Source organism: Fonsecaea monophora, assembly GCF_001642475.1.
Source record: "Fonsecaea monophora strain CBS 269.37 chromosome Unknown Scaff14, whole genome shotgun sequence".
Classification (NCBI taxonomy): domain Eukaryota; kingdom Fungi; phylum Ascomycota; class Eurotiomycetes; order Chaetothyriales; family Herpotrichiellaceae; genus Fonsecaea; species Fonsecaea monophora.
In genome coordinates, this window is record NW_019173945.1 from 360,740 (window position 1) to 377,955 (window position 17,216).

The window sequence follows — 17,216 nt, forward strand, 5'->3', positions numbered from 1 at the left end:
TTAGCAGGATTCTGTAGGAACAGGGCCAAACATCTGATACGAGCAGTCAGATCCAAGCGAAGAATCTTTCGCTCCATGCTTCAGCTTAGTTGAGTAAGACGGGCCATGCGCTGCAGGTGCCGTGGACAAGATTAGATAGCCTAGGTCAGATACGGGGAGGATCAACCATATGGGTACGAGCAGACAAGGCCAGAAGCCAGAGAAGAATTGTGCTGTGAGGTGAGACAGCGAATTGGTGGCCAATAAAGTTCCCATTCAGTGGGTGAGTTGAGGTTATACGAACACGAGAAAAGGGGAGTGTGCACCGACTGCCGACCCCTCTCTCCCGCCCTTTGCCTGCGCCCCTCTCACTTGTACTCAGAATTTCTGCAATCGATTCCTTTTCAACCACATGTCATGTTCTGGATGTTCCCGAGAGTCGACAAACCTGTACCTGGACCCATTTAGCCCCAAACCGCAACAGCACGCCGATCCTATCCAAGGTCGTCCACATACGCCATGGCCAACACTCCCAATTCGTCTGACCCTCATGCCTAGGGCCTGGACCACCGGACCATCCAGCCGCAATTGGCACTTGCTCCTTCGATCGTCCTGGCAATGGCATGCAGCATTCAGATGCTTGTTTCTTCGCGCTACTCTCTCTTTGTTTCAAACCTTTTGTTGTGGATGGCGACAGAGGCGGCGTCGAATGCGCCATGGCTCCAATCCGACATAGCTTGTATGGCATGCTTTGCATTCTGAATGGCGCACATTCCTGGAGCTGACTTCAAAAAGAGCGCCACTTGCCTGCAGCATGCACCCTCCTCTAACACTAGTCAGAGCGACTGAACGGGAGCTGCCAGTGAGCCGAGAAACATGGCGGATACCAGCCCTGCTGAGCGCAGCTCACTGTTGTCCGGCCCTAGAAAGAACAAATGGCTCGACGAGTCCGACCTTTCTGCTCCTCAAGCTCTTGCTACTGTTGTCCGCCGTCGTTTCTTGGGTTGGTTTATAATGTTTCTCACGTCGTTCATTTTCTTTGCCTGCCTGGCGTGGTCTCTGGCAACTCCACAGCATAAGCGTCAAGCAAGCGGTCCCGTCATTGGCACAAACTTTCAAGACCCTTCGGTGGTTCAATTGGACGATGGAAGCTATATTGCCTATGCTGGAGTCAATGGGAATCCTGCCGGGATTAATGTCTTGATCGCTACTTCTCCAGACTTCTCTAGCTGGACCGTTCATTCAGGTTACGATGCCTTGCCAAATCTCCCTTCATGGGCAGCCTCGCCGCCGCATGTCTGGGCTCCTGACGTGACTCAGTTGGTGAGGATGTGATCTGCTGCTGTGGGGGATGAAAGCCTTCTGACACCCGCTTACAGGACAATGGGAACTTTGTGCTCTACTATTCGGTAACAATGGCCGAGTCTCCGGCAAAGCACTGTGTTGCAGCAGCAACAGCTCCAAACCCAGAAGGGCCGTTCACGCCTGTCCAGACGCCACTATTCTGTGATCTGACAGCCGGCGGGGCCATTGACGCGGACGGTTTCAACGACCCTACGACTCACCGGCAATATGTCATCTATAAGGTGGACGGCAACTCGATCGGCAACGGTGGCGCGTGTTCAAACTCTGTCAATCCAATCGCGCCTACACCTCTTAATCTGCAAGAGGTCAACCCGGATGACGGGTATACTTTCATTGGTGGTGCCACCACTGTTTTACTGAACGATCCTGATGATGGGCCTAATATTGAAGCGCCCTCGTTGACCTATGATGCTTCGTCCGGGACCTACATTCTCCTGTACAGCTCCAGATGTTTCACGACTGCTCCCTACAACATCAGATACGCAACCAGCAACAGTGTCTACGGGCCTTACACAAAGCAGGCAAACCCATTCCTGGCGACCGGAGGCACGGCCGCGAACGTCTACATCCCTGGGGGCATTGATATCACCAAGGATGGCAAACTGGCCGTCTTCCACGGTGACGTGAATATGGGGTGGTTCGCCGGCGACGGGACAGCACGTGTGCGAGCCATGTACGCCGTCGAGCTTTCCATCGGAAACGGTGTCGTCAGTCCAGGCACACTATACTGAGGAAGCCACTATCCAATTTGTATTTGACTTATCAGTCCGCTGGCTGTGATTCGGAAATCCAAAGATTGTTACGACATGAACGAGGTCATTCTGGCAATATTTGTACAAAACACATTCGCTTCGGAGCTTGATTTTTGAGCGCTTTATATAGAATTTACTTTTACTTGTTTCTTGAAGACGCACGCACACAGACGCGCACACACACGGACACGGACACGGAGACCAACACACGGACACACATGGAGAGGGAGGATAGTTATGGCACTCGCTACGAAGGAGTCGTCGGAAAAGGGGCTTGAGGTGAGTTGAGTTGTGCTGAGTTTGGGGGCCGAGCCAAGCAGAGCAACAAAAGGAGGCACAGCCTGGTCCTAACTGTAGTTTCTACTGGGATTTTCAAGACACGAAATATGGACCTAACGAGTACCTATCATGCATGATAATGAGACTCTTTTTTCCCTTTTCCCTTTTTTCTTTCTCCCTGTCCCGCCTTCATTTCCCGGTCCAGTCTTTCCTGGCCTTCTTCACTCGCAGGCAGAAGCGGAAATGGAAAAGGTGACTCACCGTACCATGCTGTAACGTTAATGCTGGTGCCGGTGCCGGTGCCGGCCATCTGCACTGACCACCGTCCCAACCACCAACCCAACAACGCCAAAAAGTCTACGTGCCTAAATAGGTCTTGTCTTTTACGAAGGTGTTTCCCTTCTACATACATACATACCTTCTGAAGATACCCTTGTTACCTTCCTTACCTTGGTGAGTTTTCCAACAACACCACTCACTACTGACTGTAACCAGCCAACACAAGCAACTACCTGCGTGGGCCACTACGATATGACTCCCATCCTTAGAGTCGACCATGCTGGCCACATACCTAGTAAAGGGGTGCCGCCATCGTCTGAGGTCATGACACGAGTGGTGTTCGGTGCTCTCCGGCGAAAACTTACAAGACCACGCTCAAGCCGCCGGGTATACGCAGTACCAAATCCAAAAAGGACAGATTGATAAAAGGTATACTTTGACTGTGACTTCTTGTGCCCTCACTCTCGAAGAATGCACGGCAGCCTCACCCGCCACGTATCGTTAGTACTTTTCCCCATATACTGTACAACTTGTCCGCAGTTGACGACTCCGTACCACACACACCTCTCCTAAGCTTCACCTTGCTCCATCACCAGATCACGAATAGCCCACCTCCATCCTCCTCGTCCGTCCGGTCCCTCTTCCTCTTCCTCTTCCAATCCCTTTCTTAGCCACTTTTCCACTTTCCGCCGCCATCTCTCCTCTTCGCTTCTCTGTCGTCTCACAAACTCAGGACCCACGTCAAACTCTTCGCTGACACCAATTCCCCATTCGTCACCGCTGCTGTGGCCGGCTTCTCCGTCACCGAACGAATCCCTGGAATGCTCGATGTTTGACATGTTTTGAAGTGTGCCGCTTCGACTCCGTACCTCATCCTCTTCTTTCAGGTCTTCGAGTCCGGCGAAGACATCTTCTTCCTCTTCGACCTGCACACTACCGCCTCGAAGACTCGACACGCTTCCATCTGGATTCTCGGCGATCTTGAGCCACCGCATTTGTGATGGGTCAAACACCATGCCTCCCACAACTTGGACGCCCGTGACACCAGACCCCACATTTGAGATCAGCGCAACTTGGGCTTTCGTACTTGGGCTTCCGCGACCTTGAATATTAGGGCTGCCACCCCGAGGGTGGAAGTCTGGGACGTCGAAAGGCGCCAGGTCATTTTCGTTACCTTCCCACCTAAACAACAGCGGGTTATAGTTCATGCCTTTCTCTGTCTTTGCTCGATTCAGGTCACTGCCCATGGGCTTGATGAGGTGTGGCTTCAGTTGGACCTTTTCGCCTCTCTTTTTCCTCAAACTTCCTTGATTGCTAGAACGGATGGTTGATGTGTTTGACTTCCAATTCGTCGATATTGGTTGCAATGGTTCACCGCGCATATTTTGAAAAGTGTTGGAGATCTGGCGCTGCTCGCGGGCATTGCGCGAAGCGGCCGTATCGCGGGCGAAGCGAGGAACATTGGTCGTATTGAGCGCTGTAGTTGGAAAATCACTCCTAGGTGCAGGTGAGAGCGGTGTTGCAGGCACCGGCGTGTCACTGCCGCGTCTGGTGCTGGTGAGGGAGGATGTAGAGGGGTTGAGATGTGACAATCCCAGTTTGCTTCGAAGGCTTCGCGGAGCACCACGGCCCACAGGCGCCTTTGTAAATTTTGATTCAATGGTAGCCGAGGTAGGTAGATCATCAAAGATTTCCAATTCCGTCCCATCACCATAATTGCGACGCCTTGTAGGTTTGGTGATTGATTTCTTTGCCTGTGCGGCCAACTCGACAGGCGTGAGATTGCTTCGCCCACGCGCAGAGTCTAAACCTCGGCCAGGCGTCTCGGGTCTGCCGAGTCCAGCTAGTCGTGACAAAGACCTTTGAGCAGCAGTCATACTGTCGCCAGAGCCATCGGACCCTTGGCCACGGTAATGGCTTTTGATACTAACATGCTGAGACTGTCCGGCGGATGCTCCTGCAGGCAGAAAAGGTACCGCGCCTTTCCTAGATTCTCCAGCACGAGACTCTGCTCGATCCGTGGGCGTCTTGGGACGTGATGCTATGTTCAAACGACTTCCGGTTTCCTGTCTTGAAGGAGGCCTGACGTAGGGTGAAGACTTGGTCGGCGACGTTAAGCCTCGCATAACAGGCATAGACCTTTTTGCACGGAGGAGCTGTGCGTTTGTGGTTGTTGGCGGTTCGTAGCGGAGGTCAGGACGAGATTCCGTTCCGCGGAGAAGCCGTCGACTTGGGGTGGAAGGCGTAGAGGGAGGCGCAGGGGCAGGTATGGATGAAACAGATGAATGGCTTGCATGATGACCAAGTCGTGAATTTGCCCGTTGATATGATGATATCGCGACGCCAGTTTCCGAGACAGGTTCCAAATTGGACCGAGCACGTTCATGTCTGTCGTGAGTTGGTTGAAATCTAGGGAGCCGCGAGATGGTTCCCTGACTTTTAGTACTGGTGAAATTGAGCGTAGTTGTCGTCCTCTTAGAAGGACTAGCAGGCCGCGCACTCTTGTGCTTGACATTACGATTTAGTGTCAACTTTGCGGCGTCAAAAACCTCTCCATCTCCAATTTCGAGACCTGAGAAGAAGTCGTCCTTTCCGGCAGCCGTCTTGGAATTGTCTTTGTGGTCTGGGACACTTCGAGGCGGCTCATGTGGATGATCATGCTGGCGCCGTTTAAGCTTGTCCTCGAATTGGATGGGGCCGTCAGGCAAGACGAGGCCCTCAAGGCCCTCATCTTCGCTTTCTGCTGTGAAAGCACTCGAGACACTGGGGCTCAGAGCTGACGCAGACGAGCTGCGTGCTGATCGGCCTCCTCTTCTGGTGCCAGCGTTCCTTGTACCCAAGCTCCCCTCGGCCCATTCAAGGTCGAAATCATCTGTCTGTTGTGGGGTTGACGGGGGAGGCTTCCTCGTTGACAGGCGCAGCTGCCCATCAGAGGGCAACTCGAGGTCGTCTTCGATGTTTTCGGTTTCAGGCTTCACTGGTGTAGGGGGCTGCCGGAAGAGAAGAGGCTTCTGTGGTGACCTATGCTTTGCGACCTTGATGGTGGGAACATCCCCAAAACCAGCATCCTCATCCGTGTCTCGAAAGGCGTCCAGTGTGATGGGCATTGCTGCTGAGCGAGACTTTGGCGATCGAATGGTTTGATCAAACATGTCTTTCGTTTCTGGGGTTTTTGGCGAAGTTCTAAAAGCCGCACTAATCTGTCGTAGACTCTCGGACAAATCACGATCATCGTGTTTGGCGAGCTTCAGAGGCATGTCGGTGCCAGGTAGGTCAAGGTCTTCCGACCAGTCGTCCGCAATTGCCTTCTTGATCTCTTTGCCCTTCAGTCGTCGTATAGTGCCACCTTCCAGTGCAGAGCGCGGTATATTGGCGGGTAATGGTATTCCTTTGCTTTTCGCGAGTGCTACAGCGTCCTTGATCGAGGCCTGTTCATCAACCAATACGTCCCAGTTTTCGTCTCCCTGATTCGACTCGGATCGCATAGACAGGCGCGACGACACCGAATCTCGACGGTGTGTTTGAGGATGGGATACGACCGACGTTGCGGTTGAGGCAGTACGGAAGTGGACATCTTCCAGGTTTTCAAAGTCGTCATCGTCCCAGTTTTCCACATCAGGGCTCTCAACCGGAGTACGTTGCTTCAAAGTAAGTGGTTCCATGGCTCTCGCTTTGTTCTTGAATGTAGTGTAAAGTGTTTAGGAGGAGGTATTAAGGTCGCAAAAAAACGTAGAGAAAATCTGGTGCCAGTAATAGCATGAACGGGGGGTCGTGGTATTCGTGAGAAATCGTAACGTCATGAAGAAAAGATGTTCAAACTGCGTGGTTGATCGAGCTCTAGAGCGTGTTTATCGCTCCCCGTCGAGGGAATATACCACCGATCGGGGGCAGTCGAGGGAGGAGCGACCTTTGTGTGGTCCGAGGAACGGTGAGAGTTTCGAGTTCTGTAAGTTGAGGACTTTTTCGAGGTCGGGCTGAGGTCTGCCGGTAGGGGAGGCTGGAAGGTTGGTTGTCGGAGGATTTGGCTTCTTACGATGGGCAAAGGTGGAGTTTCGGCGCGGACAAGCAGTAGCAGCCAGAAAAGCTGGGAAATGGGAAGGCAGGGACACGAAACCGGCCAATCAGAGTCGCGCTTGACGCGTTCCGTGCTTTGCCCCACCCAGATGGCGTTACGTGATTCCGCCCCGGACTGGTCACTGCTCAGCACCAAAGCTAGCTGGACAAGCTGGACTACGCTGCTTGAGTGCTACTCTGGGGTCTGGAATCTGCAGCCTTGCATGGCGGTGGGCTGATCGTCCAAAGTAATGCAGCGGCTAACTTTCATATGGTCATGGCGTCGACGTGGGTTATTCGGCTCATCCAAGCCGACAAAAGCAGCAGTCCAATATTGATCAATGTGTCACAAAAGGAAGGCGGGCATGATCTGGATCTCGACCTCCTCGCAACCGACGGCGAAGCAGCCTATGCCGGTAAAGGTGAGGTAACAAGTTCCAGCGAAACTGCTCTTGTGCTGAAATTCATGCAGTCAGGCAGCGCAGCCTCAAGAAATTGCGCGCGAAGAATTATGAGGGAAATGACGACGACTGGGCAAAAATCATCTCTTCCATTCTCGGCACAGACACCAAAACCTCAGCCAGCATACAGCGTAAGAGCAATCTCGAGGTGACGTGTTCAGTAGCGGGCAAGGATCCTAAAGCCGTCTTATCAATCACCATCAACAATAGAATCGAAGAGATCACACAGCGCCTTGGGGCTATTGAACTACCTCAAACGGAAGACACCGACGATGTGGACCTCTTTGGCTGGGCATCGCAGGCGGCTGAGAAGCGGGATGAGTTGCAAGAAGATGTCACAAGTCTGAAAGCGCAGGTCAAGACAAAAGATGAGGTGGTGGCAAGCCTCCAGAGACAAATTGACGAATTGGTCGAAGCCAAAGCTGAGCACGAACAGCAGATGCTATCTAAATTTGCACTGCTCCTCAACGAAAAGAAGCTCAAAATCAGGAATATGCAACGGATCTTGTCCACTGCAAAGACGGACAAGAAAAAGTTGAAGGAGCTGCAAGCTGTCATTGGGGATGAAGCAGTCGGTGCAACTCGACGTCGTAAGAGACCAGCTGAGGACGTCGTGGACGACGATGATGAGAGTGATGGCTTCGAGACCACTGGCGCGGAACCTGCCACTAATATCGGGAAAGAAGCCGGATCACCAAGTTCTGGTGACTCGACCCCAACACCCTCAGAGCGTGACGAGGATACCGATGAAGACAACTTGGATGCCCCGGCAACATATTCGGATCAACCAAGAACTCGAGCAATAGATCCAGAACATGACCAAGGACAAAGCATGACGCAAGGTAACGGGCAGACTAAAGCTCAGGCCCAAGCTCAAACCACCCAGGCTGCAGAACAAAGCGACAGTGGTGATGGCAACGATGACAACGACGATGACGAGGAAACTGCGAGCGAGGATGACGAACTATGAGCACGCAAGGACCTAGAGTGGTCCTCTTCTTGATGATTTACGCAACAAAACCAAATTGGATACCCATTCTGCTCGGAACCAGACCAGGTCTTGATATGGGATCATTTTATTTTCTTTCATTCAATGGTCAACCATTTCAATCATCTGTCACTATATTCGGAGAGCTTGGACTATATTCTCGCGTGTCCCCGTGACAAGATCCCGTCATATGTCTTGACAGCTTCAGTAGTTGAAGTTTGGCTGGTCACGTTGATTGGGGTCATATTGATCCATGTCCCCATAGTGCTTGTCATACATGTGCTCGGCACTCTTCTTAGCATGTTCTCTTGCTCTGATCTTGTCATATTCGTCCAAGCCCTTTGTCTCAGCGAGTTTGTCGACTTCGGCTCCAACGAAGCCGGCAAGGAGTTCTTTGGCAAAGCCGTGGTTGACCGTCTTGCCTAAAAGGTGTCAGCGATGCACATAAGTTGCGAGTTTTGAAAGACTCCCATACCTTCTCTGCGTTGGCGGTCCTCGTAGAGCTTCATGCCCTCAAAGGCGGCTGCGCCACCAATGAGTTCATGAGAGAATTTGGCCTCATGTCTTTCGTCCCCGTTATCTGACTTCTTGTTAGACTCATGTAGGTAACACTGACCCATCGCTACCGGTGCAAGCGTTCGAGGTTACTTACAGACTTGCTGATGAGCGTCACGGCTTTCGTCTAGGATAAGTCCAGTCAGCATGGGATGGAGGGGCATTGAAGAGACGGTCAGGTTTACTTACCCCAACCAAACATCTTGATTCGAAGTGCTAATTCTGATAGAGTTGCTTGTGGTTTAAGAGTCAGATGAAAAGGGTCGGATGAGTTTGAGAGTCTTGAGTATGTCAACAAACAAAGAAGAAGCAGAGGACAGGTGGGGAGATATATAGGTTTTCAGAAGCGGCTGTCTTGTCACCGCCCCAGGGGCTTGAGTGAAATCAGAACACGCACTTGCCCCTCGATGCATCCCTCTCGCTGGTAGTTCGCCATTGGGATTGCGTAGATATGACCCCACCTCGGTCACAGCAGCGGCCAGCCATTTAGCTTGATGTTTCTTCTGTTTCACCTTCTACGAGCATTGCGTCAACATGTGAGCGTTGCTCAGCAGCTCAAAGTCCCTCCTAATGTCCCCTGCAAACACTGCTCGAGCCGGTGCTGGGTTCCCGAAACAAGATTTCAGCTGGCCAACAGTGGCTGTGCATCACAGTGTCTCTCTTCACCGTTCTATCACTGATCCGAGCTATGCATCAGTGATGCTGGAGCCAATGCAGGTCCGCCACCCCACATCTGTTCAGCTCGCTTGTTCCCGCCATTTTCAGGGCCTTGTTTGCTTCACCGGGCAATTCTTTCACCAATGTTCTCGGACCAAATATGTTACTATTAGGCGCGCTCTGTGCAGTGACGGGTTTCGCATGTCAGCCACCTCAGCTCCCTTGGAACGCGGAAGGATGCGGGCTGCTTCAAGTTTTCACTGAGGGGTGTAAACCCGATGCAGGGCCCAGGGAAACCTGGGAGCCGAGCGCCAAGCACAAAAAAGAGCTCGCGAGCATTGCTTGACTGCTGGAGCCAAGTCTAACGCCAAAGCTTGTCTCGGACCCTGACAACCTTCACAGCCCAGCATGCGCCCAGACACAGAACGTCATGCTCGACGATTCCTAGCAAGCTGGATCTGCAACCGCAAAACGTACCGGTCAATTTGTCCAGTACCAGATCTACCCCTACTCCAGCACAAATAGAAGGGTTGGAGGATCAGCAAAGACACGTGTGTATATCGCAAAAAACCTTGTTTCTGTCCAGACCATCCCTCGATCCCTGCGCCACAATGCCTCACCAGCATCTGGGGGCCGCTCCAACCGCCAGCGACTTGCCAAACGTTCTCAAACCGATCCTCCATCTTCCACCAGACAACAAGCCAACGAATGTGGTCATCTTCCTCCCAGGCTTAGGTGACACCTCAGCCAACTTCTCGTCCTTCTCTCGTGCGCTGCAACTCCCTGACGCTTTGGCCATCACGCTCAACCCACCTTTTCCATTACCATTCCCCCTGGGACCTGGGGATCAGTGGTCTGAGGACCTTCACATCGACACCGCCACGGGTGAACTTGATCCGGACTCACCTTTGACCAAGTCCGTGGATCTAGTGGCTGAGGAAGTTATTTCGAAAGTCCTGATCAACAAGTTCAAGTACCGACCAGACCACATCCACCTCTTTGGCTTTGGACAGGGAGGTTCAGTCGCTCTAACGGTCCCTCTACACCCATCACTATCTTCTCTACCCTCATTGGGAGGGGTTATATCAGTTGGGGGAGCTCTGCCGCTATCTGCACCTCTCACAGGCAGCAAGTCTCAGAACAAAACACCGGTTTTGATCCTTTCAGGTTCTAAATCACCACTTGCATCGGTTGGCTCCAGCCCACTAAACCGCATCAAGTCCACCTATGAGTTTGTCACTTATAATCAGTGGAAGAAGGCAGACGATTCGCTGCCTAGAAATCGAGACGAGGCTCTACCCATGATGCAGTTCTGGGCACGAAGGTTAAGAAGCCGACGAGGTGTCCCGGATGGCGCGATCGAGATAACCTAACTTGGTGGTACATGAGCTTTCGATTACTTATCAACCTTAGTGCAACAGTATCGCCAGTTGCAACTTGACCGATCATTTTTCAAGTCGATCTAATTCTTCCTTGGCTCTCGTCACAGCATCTTCAACCTCTTTCCGACTCTGCAATTCGACCTCATCCTCCACGACTCGATTGGCAGCATCAACTAGCTCCTCCATCCTGCCCACAATCCTCTGAATAACAGTCCTGCCTTCGTCGTACAAGTTATGCTCCAATGCCTTCGTAGCCTTGAACCAGTCTCCTTGCATACGCCACAACGCGTAAGCAGTACCCAGCGCTGCTATCGTACCAGCTTCGTACATGCTGCCAGGTGTGATGGAAAGGTAGGTCAGAGCCGAGAGCCCGCCGGTCAGACCCGTGATTGAAAGGGTTTTGAGCACAATCTGTTGAGCAGTGCTGGTGAGATCCGCAATTGCCCGTTGCATTTGCTCAGAACGGGTACTGGAGATCGATGAAGACAAAGGTATAGGTTGGGGGACAGGGACCATCTCGACTTCAGCGGTTCCCTTGGGATTTATCAGGACTGTCCTCATAGGAGGGTCAGTCGCAATGCTAGCTTGCGCCTGCAGTACGGGGTTGGGCTCTGTCTGTTTATTTTGGTCCGCCTCCATTGTCGATTTTCCTTCCTGAGGCAGTGGAGGCAAGGCGTCTGTTGGCGAGATACCCGCCTGAGACAGCCTACCAGATATTTCATAGACTGCGCGCTCAGTGCGAGGAAGCCAGGCATTTGAGACAAGGTCAGTGATGATCAGACCAACATCATCCACACGCCAGAACAGCTTGTACCAAGCCAACTTGCGCCAGTTGTGGGAACTCCAAGCTGATGCGAGCCCAGATTGGAGCTCCTGGTGGGCGTTACGAGAAAATCCCTCGATGGCTTCCTCGAGGTTGGCTTTTGTTGCTGGGCTCAATCGCCGAGCTGCGTTCGATTGAGCTTCTAATGAAGCTTGAAGTTGCAAGTTGGTCATGGCAGTTGTCAGTAGAGAAGAAATCAAGGCCTTCACAGGTGCCGGAATGGGTCTTTCGGATCTTGCAGCTGAAGTCAGTGAAAGCCAGTTGGACAATGTTGGCATGCCTGAGTCGACCCATTTGTGTTCGTATTCTGTAGCTTCCCCTACAGATCTTCGGATTGCTGCCAGGCCATCCTCTGCTTTTGCTGCGTCCACGACCAAGACCTGGGATTGGCTTTTTGCTTGGAATCCTTTCAGGTCAACTACCAAACTCACAGATTCTCGGTCTTCCCGAGCTGTGAAATTGGTCGACGCCAATAACTCTGCCGCCAACATGAGCCCATCCAGGTCTTTCGTAACCAGCAGAGAGCTATGTACTGGTTGGCTGATAGTCGTCTGTCTTCCACTCGCGGCGGTTGGAGTTCCAATTGAAGGTGACAGGAATGCATCTGAGGTAACTGTTTGCGCTCCTTGCAACAGCTCACCATTGCGGGGTCCACTGATGCTTGACAAGAGTATCTCCATATTGTTTCTCTCGAGTACGTTCGATGGGACGTGCAGTACTGGGATGCTCATCTTCGGCCGAGGAAGACTTGGATTCGGTGCTCGTCCATAACGTATCAACACGCCTCGACTGAAGTCTGTGTTATTGGCACTCTTGATCAACTCCCTCTCCCAGCTCGCTTCGTCTTCCAATGCGTCCGCAAGCAGTAATCTGACCACCCTGCTTGCGGTATCTTGTACGTTCAGTCCCAAAATAGCCACCCTGGTCACTGGGGTTTCGGACTCGAGTCCTTGAAGGGCAAGCTGTAGTCGACTGAGGTTGATCTGAGCGGCTGCTTTTTTTCGTACATTGAGGAGCGACTCGTAGAGAGGTTTATACCGCGCGGGGACGGGCTTTGTCGCGTTCACGGCAGTAGTAGAAACCAGGGTGGTGGTGGACGTTGAAGCATGCCGACGCCTGCTGTTTCTGCTCCCGGTGCCGGCTGAGGGAGCTGTCCATCGTGAAGGCCTGGTTGTCCGCCAGGTTGTACAAGATGGGCAGAAGAAGAAGTTGTCCAGGAAGGCCTCAATCTGCTGACCAGCATAGACCCCACGGGGTCCTTTCATGGTGTGCTCAGTTATTTGAGCAGTCTTTGTCTCTGAGCATGGAATGATGTAAGTTCAATTGGAATCGCAAACATATTAGCAGCTGCGTCTCCAAACTGCGACGTGCGGCCCGAAGTTTTGCCGTATATACAATCCACGAAACGACCGCCCAAGACGCGCTTCGTTGACTTCTTACCGTGTCCCTCTTTAAACACTCTCGATCCTCGCTATCAGCCCGCAATTCTGTCTTGTTGATGTCAAGCATATGATGCTAACCCATCTGCATACACCAAGGGAGCTAACATGGCTTCTACGACCACCATAAACACCTGGATGGAAGAGCTTTTGTTCTCCTTCCCGCTTCCATCCGCAATAAACGATGTACACAGATACAAAGACGATTTCATCCGCACCATCAAGCACCACAACTATGGCCGGACGAATCAATTTGCAGTCGATGAGAAGCTTACCGGATTAGAAGAAAAGCTCCAAGTCTACAACCTCGATGATGTGGCTGCAGAGCTTTTCGCACGACGTGAGGAGCTGAAGAAAGACCACAATGACAAAAAGTGGTTGCCCGATGTTCTAGATTTTCTGCTCCATCTTTCTCACCACCCTGTCCACCATAGTCGGGTCGAGAACCTTGAGAAGTTGAGGCCTCGTTCAGAGATCCCTCTCCCATTGACGTGGGAGGAGATTGACGCGGAAGATCCGATCGATCGCCGGGATGAGATATGGAGGGTCCCGAAGTATTCTGATTCCAGCTCTGATGAGGATGAAGCTCCCCTTCCGAGCTCACCAGCTTCATCAGTCAAGTCCAAGCACGAGGCCACAGACTACACGATTGGAGAGAGAGTGTTGGAAACGTCTGTGGCCCAAGAGCCAGCGAAATTAGAAGCTGCACAATTTTGGCGCAGATCTGGACCTGTTGTGACAGTGACAGAGACCCAAGCTGTGCGGGAAGTTCTTTTTATGCTCACAGGAATTCCGACCTCCCTTTTCACTATTACCGATCACGGTATTCGGCCCAATGCACGATACTGTTTGGCTCATCTAGGAAGGACAACTTCGAGGTCCTTGCTAGAGGAGGCAGCTCGGCTCGGCTCCAACATTGATTTTGTTCGCCAATGGCTGCGCATACCGCAGGATTCGGTCGTCATGCAATTTATCCAGAGCGCAATCAGCAGGATCATGACCACTTTCGAATTTGCCATATCCAAGGAACAAGGTGCCATCCTACACCAATCTTCGCCAGCAGGTGTGATCACTCTGCTTCGGACGTTACAGAAAGTCGAGGAGACAAGTCAATCGTTGAAGGCTGTGAGCACCATTGTGCCTTATTTCACTTCGAATGACCAGATAGCCGCACTCAACACCATCTATAGTCATTTGGACACAGCACACAGCTGCTCAAACGCTGTCGAAGTGGAGACTTACCTCCATCTTTTCCTGTCTTCCCTCTCGCTCTACTCGAAACCTATCGATTTATGGCTGCTCACCGGCAAGATCGAGTCCACAAACCCATTCTTTGTCTCCGAGAACAACAGGAAACCGCGAATGCCGAGCACCTTGTGGCACGATTGGTTCACCCTGGCTGCTATGGAAGACCGGTTGATCCCAATATTCCTGCAGAAGTTTGCTGAAAAGATCTTCACAATCGGCAAAACTGCTGCCTTCCTAGATCATCTTGGACGAGCCGCCCCAAACAACGGCAACGGTCCTTTCGGAATCGCGGCTGCGGCAATGGAGACAGCACATCTGGTAACAAGATCACCATTGCCCTTTTCGGCAACGTTCGAAATGATCCTCGGGCGTCATCTCAGTGCCCTACTCGACACTTTCACCACCGCTCTCAGGAACAGCCTAGAGACCAGCTGTGGCCTAACCAGATTTCTCGACGCACTTGACTATCTCTATCTTGCGAAAGACGGTGTCCTCCTTGATAGCATTGAAAGCAAGATGTTCGACCAGATAGATCGTTGCTTAGAAATGTGGAACGACCGCTTTCTTCTCTCAGATCTCCTGGCGGAAGCATTTCAGTCCTCTGAATGTGTCGACGTTGATGCAATCACAGTCCAGGCGGAATATACCTCTTCTCGAAGCATGGAAAATCGACGCCGCTCTGTCAAGATCCTCGCTGCTGTGTCCGTTTCATATCACGTCAGCTGGCCGATTGCTAATATCATCCCCCAGACTTCCACAGTCTCCTATCAACGTGTGGCTCTGATGTTAAATCAAGTCCGACGCGCCAAATCCTTGCTTGAGAGTCGAGCGTACTTTCACGTTCAACACATGCCTTTGCCCTTTGAGGACCTCAGCGAACACAGGCTTGCGCGAATGGTGTGCTGGCAACTGTCTCATTTTACTACTACCCTCTATAGCCATCTTACAAGCTGCACAGTCCTGCCTTTTACCATGATCATGCGCGAACGCCTGTATTGCTCCTCGACCAGGAGTCTTGACGATATGATAGCGATACACACCCACTATATTACCGTGTTGGAACATGCATGCCTGAGCAGCAAACGAATCAAACCTCTACGTGATGCACTTGTTATAATCCTCGACCTATGCATACGATTCACCGATCTTGTGACCTCACCGTCAACCAATACTGAGGTGCGACCGGCTTCCGGAGACGTGCATGGGGATTTCGAGGCGAGCAGCTTTATCTCTGCGCGCAGTCAGAGAAGACGTCGAGGAAAGAGACATGACGAGGAGTATTCCTCCTCGGACGACGACGATGCTAGCATGGGAGAGGGCTACTCGACGTTCGTCCTTGAACAAGACACATCTCTCATCGAAGAGATCATCAAGGTGAGAGAAGCGTTCAAGAAACAGGTCAAATTCTTGATCGCGGGCTTGAGAGCCGTGGCTAGGAGTTCGACGTCGACCTCAACACAGGCACACAGACAGGAACACGTCCAGCAGGGATGGGAAGTGGGCGAGAACTTTGAACTGTTAGCCGACTCGTTGGAAGGGGTCTTTCCTGTTAGCAGAAGGTTCGGTTTTTGAACGGGCTTCATATCCGAAATTGGTCGAACTTGAACCGTCGAGCAACTACAGAAGCCCTAGGGGTATTTCATCGGCTCTGCTATCCAGGACTGCTCTGAATATTACTTTTTTTCCTTTTCTTGCCCTTATTCTTACAACCGCTTCGTATCCATACGAATATTTGCTCATTGTCCATCCCTCATTCCCCTTAGCGGCCACAGCCGGAAATGGGTTTCATGATGTTCTCCGCCACTTCGTTTCCTCTGCATCTTTTGCGCCGGATGTATCACCATTGCCTTGCTCGGTGTCTTGCCTCGGCCGAACAGTGCCAGCTCCAGGGCCCAAAGGTTCGTCGGCCCCTGGTCCGTCTTGGTCACCGCGTTCCTCGTCTGCCTCCTCTTGATCGTCACCGCCAATCCAGTTGCCCTCTTCGTCGAAGTATTCGTGCATGTTCTCTGCCGTGATCCACCCCCCGCTTCCCGGCATCGCTGGTGGCAATCCGCCGTCGGTACTGCCTGGGAAAGCCAGCCCCGCGCGAAACAAACGGCTTCCACCTTCATCACCCTCTTCCTCGTCTCCCACAGGGTCGGGATGCAGATTAGAGCAAGTGGAGAGGGCGTTGAACATGGCCACAACAGGCGTCTGTTCAGGCTTGTCTTCTCCCTCAAGACCATCCTCGGCCGTCCCTGAGCCTGTTGAGGCGACTTGTGGTGGAGCAGAGGCGGTCGGGATCACCGTGACAGATATAGAGTCGGGCTCTGCGTCTTCGTCTTGCGCAGCTACCTCTGACGAGGGGAACGAAACTACCTGCATGTAGAGACCTTGCTGTTCGCTGGGCGAGGGTTGCGGCAGAGATTGGATTGCGTGGAGAGAAATGGAGGGGTATGGGATCGAGAGGCCTGCATTTGCATCATTGGAGTAGAGGAAAAGTTTACTGTCAATGTCAGTTTGATGTTGCGCAAAGATCTCAGTTGTCCAACTCACTCTGAAGTCACCCAGACATCCACATTCTCGACGACTTTTTGCTTTCCCCTCGCTTCAGAATCCCCATTTGGCTCGGCGCCATTGGCTCCTGTTTGCTGAGGTTGCCCTTGGGAGCCTAAGTGTTGCAGCAGAGGCGCGAATGCTGGGACGGAGCGGGCTTCGTGTTCTAGGACGATCAGTTTGCTGCGGTCGCTGTAGTAGTGTAGGACGGGCGGCCCATTGTAGAAAGAAGCGGGCGTCGCAGACTGGTGCTCTATGAGAGGCACGAATGATGAGGCCTTGGGTGGCTCACGAAGGATCTCCATGGTGCGCTGTTGTGCAAAGGGAAAGCTATGCTGGTGTTCTGTCTTGACTGTAGCACTTTGGAAATGGGAAATTTTCTGGCCGTTGGCGGGGATCTTTTTTCCCTGCCGTCTCGCCG

General features: G+C 52.3%; 8 protein-coding genes across 8 annotated transcripts; 4 read left to right on the forward strand and 4 right to left on the reverse strand.

The window, feature by feature from the left end:
- Positions 1–855: 855 nt before the first annotated feature.
- AYO21_03076 (hypothetical protein) lies at positions 856–2,075 on the forward strand (the record flags this gene model as incomplete). The annotated part of the gene is made up of 2 exons (XM_022653051.1): positions 856–1,302; positions 1,359–2,075. 2 exons carry the CDS (start codon positions 856–858, stop codon positions 2,073–2,075), a joined length of 1,164 nt encoding a protein of 387 aa, XP_022514745.1.
- Positions 2,076–3,223: 1,148 nt separating this feature from the next.
- Positions 3,224–6,316, reverse strand: AYO21_03077 (hypothetical protein; the record flags this gene model as incomplete). The annotated part of the gene is made up of 1 exon (XM_022653052.1): positions 3,224–6,316. The coding sequence occupies one exon, from the start codon at positions 6,314–6,316 to the stop codon at positions 3,224–3,226; it is 3,093 nt and encodes a 1,030-aa protein (XP_022514746.1).
- A 668-nt stretch (positions 6,317–6,984) lies between these two features.
- Positions 6,985–8,138, forward strand: AYO21_03078 (hypothetical protein; the record flags this gene model as incomplete). Its single annotated transcript, XM_022653053.1, has 2 exons — positions 6,985–7,129; positions 7,180–8,138. The coding sequence occupies 2 exons, from the start codon at positions 6,985–6,987 to the stop codon at positions 8,136–8,138; spliced, it is 1,104 nt and encodes a 367-aa protein (XP_022514747.1).
- A 222-nt stretch (positions 8,139–8,360) lies between these two features.
- AYO21_03079 (hypothetical protein) lies at positions 8,361–8,913 on the reverse strand (the record flags this gene model as incomplete). The annotated part of the gene is made up of 4 exons (XM_022653054.1): positions 8,361–8,578; positions 8,632–8,736; positions 8,809–8,838; positions 8,901–8,913. 4 exons carry the CDS (start codon positions 8,911–8,913, stop codon positions 8,361–8,363), a joined length of 366 nt encoding a protein of 121 aa, XP_022514748.1.
- A 1,066-nt stretch (positions 8,914–9,979) lies between these two features.
- AYO21_03080 (hypothetical protein) lies at positions 9,980–10,741 on the forward strand (the record flags this gene model as incomplete). Its single annotated transcript, XM_022653055.1, has 1 exon — positions 9,980–10,741. The coding sequence occupies one exon, from the start codon at positions 9,980–9,982 to the stop codon at positions 10,739–10,741; it is 762 nt and encodes a 253-aa protein (XP_022514749.1).
- A 72-nt stretch (positions 10,742–10,813) lies between these two features.
- Positions 10,814–12,838, reverse strand: AYO21_03081 (hypothetical protein; the record flags this gene model as incomplete). Its single annotated transcript, XM_022653056.1, has 1 exon — positions 10,814–12,838. One exon carries the CDS (start codon positions 12,836–12,838, stop codon positions 10,814–10,816), a length of 2,025 nt encoding a protein of 674 aa, XP_022514750.1.
- A 282-nt stretch (positions 12,839–13,120) lies between these two features.
- AYO21_03082 (hypothetical protein) lies at positions 13,121–15,832 on the forward strand (the record flags this gene model as incomplete). The annotated part of the gene is made up of 1 exon (XM_022653057.1): positions 13,121–15,832. The coding sequence occupies one exon, from the start codon at positions 13,121–13,123 to the stop codon at positions 15,830–15,832; it is 2,712 nt and encodes a 903-aa protein (XP_022514751.1).
- Positions 15,833–16,045: 213 nt separating this feature from the next.
- Positions 16,046–17,100, reverse strand: AYO21_03083 (hypothetical protein; the record flags this gene model as incomplete). Its single annotated transcript, XM_022653058.1, has 2 exons — positions 16,046–16,745; positions 16,796–17,100. The coding sequence occupies 2 exons, from the start codon at positions 17,098–17,100 to the stop codon at positions 16,046–16,048; spliced, it is 1,005 nt and encodes a 334-aa protein (XP_022514752.1).
- Between the last annotated feature and the right edge of the window lie 116 nt (positions 17,101–17,216).